The following is a 7491-nucleotide window of genomic DNA, read 5'->3' as shown; positions in this document are numbered from 1 at the left end:
AAAAAGAAAAAAAAAAAGAAACAGAAACAGAAAACAGACATAAGCCCAAGAAGAGCACACATATCCACGGCTGAACGCCAATTCCCATCGTGTACAGATTCAAGTAATAGATAAAAATAACACACTGCCCACTGTCACTACCATCGCCACCGCTAGGAGGCAGCCTGGATGAGGGATGGCCTGGCATCTCAGGAAAGCGACGATAGCTGGGAAGCCTGTGTCGGCCCAGAAACATCTCTCATTGTAACATCCGAGGACTTGGCACTTCCGCCATCTCCAACAGCCCGGCCCTGTGCATGTTCGTTGTTACTAACTGTAGATAAATCGCGACTCATGTGGGGTTGGGCTGTAGGTGATTTTGTCGGGGGCATCGGAGGGGCCTGAGCTTGCGGCTTTTCGGATGTTGGAGTGGTGAGAGTGCCTCTTCGGATGAGATAGTCCCCTAAGCTAAGCTTCTTCTTCACTGGGCTAGGTGCAGTCACGCTAGACCCGGGGATTGCTGTTTCCGAGGTAGATGATGACGACAGCACAGCCGGTGCAACGGACTCTGGGCTATTGGCAGGAGGTAGGGAGGGAATGGTAGCAGGAGGAAGTGGAACGCGGAGATCAACGCGATGATTGTTTACTTTGCCTCCCGGTATTCGTGAGTTATGAGCAGCAGTGGATGGCCATGGTGGTGGCAGTGGAGGTTTGATAGAACTTCGGCCAGATAATGGCGAGTTCTCATGCTGCCCGCCTGGAGAGGTACCCATTGGGGACACGGCATCTTTCATTTCCATGTCTTCCCGGTCACCCGACACGCTCGGTGTGGTGACGGTGGGTGGCCCTGCGCGTGGGCTTGACACTGGGGACATCAGATGTGTGGCATGCTTTGACTGCAAAGAGGGCGACACGGGGTGCTGTTGACTAGTCTGTTCCAGTCGTATACGATCCGCATAACATCGCTTTAGCAGCCGCTGGGTGAATGGGACAAAATTGGGTCGACGAGATGGAGTAGTAGACGGTGAGGGGCTATCACTAACATCGAGTTCCGTCTGCGTCGCTGAGTCAACGTACTGAGGACGCCCGGGCCGAGACCGCAGCGAAGGGGGTCCATGACTCGATACCTTTCGCGGAGAGCCATGGCGTCCTCCAGGCAAAGACCCCGGGGAAATAGCTGATGTCGGCGAGTGAGACTGGCGATCACGACCGCCTAGGTGTGTGAAATAGCCTGCTTGAGCCGACGCATTTCCAATGACCGGTGTCATCTGCGTAGACTGACCACTGGCTCGCTTCTTTCTCCGGTGCGAAGCTTGTTGGTCCTGTTCCAATTGCTGGAATTTCTTCTCTGCTGCAGCAATTTTCCGTTTATCTCGAGCCGAGAGCTCAGATTCGCCGAATATAAGCCCTTCAGTAGGGGTCTGCAATGTAGGTGTGAGATCGCGACTACGGGTCTGACCTCGTGCAGAGCCTGACGTGGAACGGGTATCTGTCTGATCGTCCTCTTCCAGGTTTTTAGTAGCCTCGCTGCCAGCACGGCTATTGGACGCTGGGGGAGAAATGTTCGATTTGCTTTTAGCTTTCTTCCGTTTTAGACTTATCTGCTTCGAGTTGGTATCCAATGCTCTCGGGTGCCGACGGCGGTCCACATTAGCCAACAAACAATTGGGTGGGGCAATGCAGGCACAGCCGCCAAAGTGAGATAGTACGTTGCTAATGCACATGGCCGCCACATCTTGTGCGTTGTCACTGAACTCCTGCTTGACGACACCATTGGTCGATTCAAACAATTGTGGGTCTAGGTACCACATGGCGGTAATCTCTGAATCGGCTGCTATGTCTTCTTTAGCAACAAAGCAAAAATGATACTCCACTTCGTTGGTGATGAAGGTTTTGATGGTGACGTTAGGACGACAAGACCGTCGCGCATAGCGGAGTATGTTTCCCTCATGGCGACTATCGATATAGAGAGGCAGTTGAGGGTGGAAGAAAACGAAAGGCTCTGGATGACGAAGCTCTTGCCAGCGGTTACTGGCTTCAACGCAGTATTTCCACAGTGGTCCGATTTTGCCCGTGATCTCTCCTACAATCTCGTCCTTCCGGACGGGATCCCGTGTCTTGAGGATCTTCCAAGTTGGATGAATTCCGTCAATGTCAACGTTCGGATCGCCGATGGTCTCTGTTGCAAGAGAGGGCCAATGTGACCTGTCCAGCGCCCCACCCGACCAAGTGAAAACATCCTGCGCAGAGCGCCCGTTAGAAGCGCTAGCGAGTGCGCCTGGCTCGTTCACCCACCTCGCCAAATGCGTGGCAAGTTCAAGATTGACAAACAGATTACTATCTGTATTGACATGGTTGTCATGGTCATAGAGATGGAGAAATTCATTCGAATATAAGGGAATAGAAGGGCCTGATGATTTCGTGGGACTCATTGATGTCGTGGTACGTTTACGAGAATCTGGAGGAAGAGATGGCACACCAGCCAAGGAGCTAACGGACCCAGAGGCACGATGGTTGGTTTTAGCCTTCTTCGCCGGAGGCTGGTCGCGAGCACTGGACTCGGATCGATTGTGGATGCCGTTTACTTGTTCGCCATCCTTAGCCTTTTTCTTCTGGCTCTTTGTTCCTGAACGTTTAGCTTTCCGGTCACCGCCATCGCTCTGTTCCCTGAGACGTCTCTGCCGCTCTGTGGCACGCCTGCCGTCCAAAGGCCGGGGCTCACAATCGACGCAATTGTGGACCTCTGGTACGTCCCGACCATGATAGTAGCACTCGATATGTTGCCACGTCTCGCACCCTTCGCAGAAGACCGTGTTCCCATCGTCATCTTCGAAAGCACAGATGCATTTGATGGTATACGGTTCCTCTTCTTCGGGGGCAGCGGAGTCGGAAACGGCGCCGTTGACGGCAGGCGAATTCAGAGGGACGGCGACCGGATAAGGCTCCGTGGCTGGATGCGTGATGACGACAGGGGAGGTATCTGTCATAATCTGACAGGATACCTCCTCTCAGGCTAAACAGTGAACGCGCAGTGGGTTTCAATTGGAAGAAAGGCTCACGGATAACCCGTCAAAGCCCAGCACGCATGTCACTTATTGCCAAACCGACAATTGCCTCCTTAAATAGCTCGTTATAATCAGCGCTGGTACAGCCAAAAGGCTGAAGATCCACGGAGGAAACCGTCAATAAAGGAGAGCAAGACCAAGAAAATTCCGGTATTGGTTGACAAGGAACAAGCCAGGCGAGTCCAAGTATACCGTGGGGATCCAGGCTGGTACAGTCGCTTGGTCGTTGTCAAGATATGTGTCACTGGATAAGACAATCTGGTCGAGAGGTGCAAAAGGGGTGACCGGTTATCGAGGTCTTAGTAGAGTCGTCGATCTCGTTGGCGCGTGCGACCGTGTGAGAGTAGAGATGTATCGAGAATCGGAAACCGATAGACGTAAAGAGGCGGTCGGGCCACGAATCGCATGGAGAGAGATGATGGCGACAGGGAGGTGAGATGAGGCCAGAAAATGGTGAGGAGATTCCACCTAGAAGGATCAAGTTAAGGGAGACAAGAAGGGAAAGGATTAGGTAAACGTGGGGAGAGAACGTAGGAGCAATGAAAGAAGTGAAGGAAAACGGAAATGGGAGGATAGACGATAGAAAGACGAACGAAGGAGAGTAAAGGTTAAGAACAAGAGGGAGAGGGAGAAGGAAGAGAGGGAGGGAGAGTTGTGAGAGAGGCTAAAGCCACGGATGGGCCATTCAAGCGGCGCGTCCCAAGACCCAGAGTAAAAGAGGAAAAGCGTGGAATATTTTTTCCCACCCGCTCTCGCTCGGCAGGAAAGCAGTTGCTGATCCTAGGTGATTAATTTTCTTTATTTTCTCGCCTTGGGCGGAATCCGTAGATAGAAGAAGAACATAATTAATAAGGAAAACGAGAGGGGGGTGTGGGAAGTAGGGAAAGCGATCGGACGAGCGCGAGAGAACTTGCCCGTCCGAAGAACGAATTGCGAGCCAGATCGTAAGGGAGGGGGGAAGTGCGAAAGGACCAGGAGAACAAAAGGAAAGGTGGCTTTCGAGGTCGACCGGAAACGAACCCACGCCGACCTTTGGGTCGAGGGCGTTGGACTCGGACTGGGTGACGGCCTGAGAAGTCAGGCCAGTTAGGCCGACAGTGCTGCCTGGGGAATTTGACGGTCGAAATTCCCGCCTATCCATTTTCGGCATGGAGGGCTGCCCTCGGTCCCAGAAAGGAAAGGTAAGTGCCAAGACTCATTTCAGGCATAGTGGGGAAGACGGAGAGAGTGACAAGTATGGAAGATCATCAAGGCAGCAAGGCTGACAGGCTGAGAACGTAGTGATCATAACCGTGGTGTGTTGAATCCAAGGTCGGGTGTAGGGGAAAGAAAAAATAAAAACAAAAAAGAAAACAAAAACAAAAGCAATGGTGAGGAATAAATACAGAAGTCATAGAGCACAGAATAGGGATGATAAGTAATACTTCACCTTCAATGCAGGGAAAGATTGGGCAAAAGATTTGGCCTGTCTGAGGTCAGTCCTGCCAGCACGTATCATATGTGCGTTACAACAAACATCATGGATCAGCTGGCCAGAAGGGTAAATATAAAAACGACATGGACAACTTCGGATGCATGAAATGCAGGGTTAGTGACAGACACGGTTAGCACCAGAGCAAAGTCAAAGTATGAGCAAAACAGAAGAGCATCTCGCCAGTTCAATGTTGTAGTAGGCCAGATCAACACTTGCGGCAAGTTTAGTAGGTAGCCCCAATGCTTCTTATAGTAGAGCCCCACGCACATAAGGGGTTGCAGCAAATCTAATTTGTAAGTTGAAGCGATAGAAAAAGAAAGGGGATAGAGCGAAAGAAGATAAGTGAAAAGAAAAAAAAATATCAGATCAGACGGGCAATATTAATAAACAGGTTCATCCGGACCGTCCAGATTAGCCACACTGGCGTGAAAAGTGAGGGAGGACCGAACTGGATTATGAGGTATTGCTGGGGTCCCTCAATTTATCATGAGTTGAGTAGAAAAAGCCAAGGACTGGGCCAGTCATGAAAAGTATTTGGACTGTAAAGAAGTTGAGCAAAGAAATGAAGGTAGTAGGGTAATCTGTGGTTGTGGTAGGGGTCGGTGGTGGATCACCAGGAGTTTAGTAGCGGTATGGGATGTTGTGAGAAAGAGGGGGGACTGGAGAAAATGACCGAAAGGCGAGTCATCTGGACCATGTGTCGGGATCGCGTCAAGGATAACATGATCTGATCAAGACACTGAGACAAAAAAATGTCAAGTTCAGGGGGGTTCACAGAGAAAGAGAGAGAGAGAAACAGAGGGGTAGACGGAGCCCTTATAATTAGGTAGAACGAACTACGGAATTTTGTCAGGAAAAAATGGTTCAACCCGAAGCGGATGAGGATGAAAAGAGCAAAGGGGAAACATTAACCATAACCCAAACAATGTTCGAGAGAGAGGAAGGGGAAAAAATAGTAATGGCCTGCCTTTTTTCCCTCTAGTGGACGGGAGCAAGTGGCCTTTTTAGCGCCCTAAATTAATCAAGTTAGGAGGGCTGCCAACTCTGTCGGTGGCGAAGGCGAGGCCCGTGGGGTGCCTCGGTGCCTGGGGAGTCAATTGCCCCCCGTCCTCAGGCACCATGGAGAGACTACGAAAAACTAGATCGTTTTAAGGGGTACGCCTTCATGCGGAGCCAAACTTGCTTGTCATTAATGTCGTCCTGACCTTTAATATTAATATCTGTATTATTATTGTTGCTAATACAGATTCGCTTTTGGGACAGGAAAATCATGCGGCGCCAACTGATACATTACTACTCCGATACTGATTTCAACTTGGCCAAGAGTAGGCCACAGGAATCAATCACCCTAATGATGACATACCAATAACAATAATCGAATAAGTATAGTGCCAAGCTCGCCCAAAATTGAACCTTCCACTTTGTTTTATTACCAGGTTAGGTCTTTGGGCATCTAGTTTAAGCGCGGGAACAAGACAAATCCGGAATCTCTTGCCACTATCTCCATCAACTCTGGGGTCTTGTGAAGCGCTTATCAAGCGTGCCGCCACATCCATGCCTTCGGAGCTCCCCGGATTCAAGACGTCGCCGTGTAATGATGGAATTCATCAGGTGCCCAAAGTAAAGCAAAAGAAAAATAGACACGGCAATGTACGTAGGAATGGAGTTCCTCGCAACTACCCATGACGGGGCTGCTAGTATTAGGGCGTTGGCCAAGGGCAGAAATGTACAGGCTGCGATACCGAAATATGCACCGTACGGTTGGATACGTGTCTGGTTGGCTGGTGTGAACCCTTGTAGTGCGGTTGTCCGTCGGAACTGGAAATAGATAACACACGAGAACAACCATGAAATATAGCCGGACGTGGTGATGAAATACATGAGCAGATTAAAGACGACTGACGCAGACATTGCCAAGGATAGATATGCAAACCCAGAGAACAGTGCTGATATAACAACAGAGATATAAGGCACACCATAGTCATTGCGTAGCTTGAACAACTCGGGGCCATGTCCAGTCTCAGCCAGGGAGCACAAGATACGAGATGATATATAGAGGAATGATCGTCCAGAGGCCACAGATGACAGGAATATGAGAGCCGTTGCAACGGTTGGTAGAATAGGAATCCCAGATCTTCTGATGCCCACAATGTAGGGCGATAATCCAGCACCGATGCCATGATTCGTCAAAAGAGGCTCATCCGATGGGCTAGTCAGGGTGATGGCTAGAGAACTCAATATATAGAGTGAGAAAAGATGGATACAATCAATTCGAGTCACGCTCAAAATACTTCGGGTCGACTCTGAATCTACTTGCTCCGCTCGCTGAACGATCAATTCGGGGCTGAAGATAAAGGATATAGTGCTGCATAGGATACACTGTACTAGCCCTAGAAGCCGTCCCAAATGACCGTCAGTGAGATATTCGTTCATAGGACCAGGTTCGTGCCAGTATTGGAAGCCCCGCGCAGCAGATTCGGGGGCCCCCCGAACGGCGAGATAGCCAGAAATAATGATGAGGCCGATGGTTGTGACAAGTTTCAAAGCTGTAAATGCAGCCTCCGATCTTTTGAACACCTTTTCTGGCAACATGTTGAAGACGAACACCACGGCAGTGACAATGCTGATCCGTATTGCAAGCCTAGCTCCGGGATTCCAAAGGCCAAGGTTGACCATTGCATTGGTGATTTCAAAGGGGACCAACGTAGCTATGGAAAGCCAGCGTAGATACCCGAGGGAAAATCCTAAATGGGACGAAGCATAGCGATAAGTGTGATTGACCATTGTGCCATTCTGGGAGGGTAGGTGAGCCGCGATCTCTGAGACAGCCGTCGACACACAGTATACCAATACGGATATGAATATGTAGGAGCCGAGCAATGAGGCTGGACCACCGGCAGCTAAAGCTTGACCGGAACCGATAAACAACCCGGTCCCTAGAGTAGGTCCTATAGCCATTGTGCAAATGGAACT

The 7491-nt window shown here is 50.2% G+C and overlaps 3 protein-coding genes across 3 annotated transcripts; all 3 read right to left on the bottom strand.

Moving 5' to 3' along the window:
- Positions 1 to 188: 188 nt before the first annotated feature.
- Positions 189 to 2966, bottom strand: ANOM_005278 (putative PHD finger and SET domain protein; the record flags this gene model as incomplete). The annotated part of the gene is made up of 1 exon (XM_015550535.1): positions 189 to 2966. The coding sequence occupies one exon, from the start codon at positions 2964 to 2966 to the stop codon at positions 189 to 191; it is 2778 nt and encodes a 925-aa protein (XP_015407367.1).
- A 319-nt stretch (positions 2967 to 3285) lies between these two features.
- Positions 3286 to 4194, bottom strand: ANOM_005277 (uncharacterized protein; the record flags this gene model as incomplete). The annotated part of the gene is made up of 2 exons (XM_015550534.1): positions 3286 to 3512; positions 4065 to 4194. 2 exons carry the CDS (start codon positions 4192 to 4194, stop codon positions 3286 to 3288), a joined length of 357 nt encoding a protein of 118 aa, XP_015407357.1.
- A 1830-nt stretch (positions 4195 to 6024) lies between these two features.
- Positions 6025 to 7476, bottom strand: ANOM_005276 (putative proline permease; the record flags this gene model as incomplete). Its single annotated transcript, XM_015550533.1, has 1 exon — positions 6025 to 7476. One exon carries the CDS (start codon positions 7474 to 7476, stop codon positions 6025 to 6027), a length of 1452 nt encoding a protein of 483 aa, XP_015407358.1.
- Between the last annotated feature and the right edge of the window lie 15 nt (positions 7477 to 7491).

Source organism: Aspergillus nomiae (assembly GCF_001204775.2).
Source record: "Aspergillus nomiae NRRL 13137 chromosome Unknown contig00115, whole genome shotgun sequence".
NCBI classification, from domain to species: Eukaryota; Fungi; Ascomycota; class Eurotiomycetes; order Eurotiales; family Aspergillaceae; genus Aspergillus; species Aspergillus nomiae.
The sequence above is the reverse complement of the archived record's forward strand: the minus strand, read 5'-3'. Positions and strand labels throughout refer to the sequence as shown.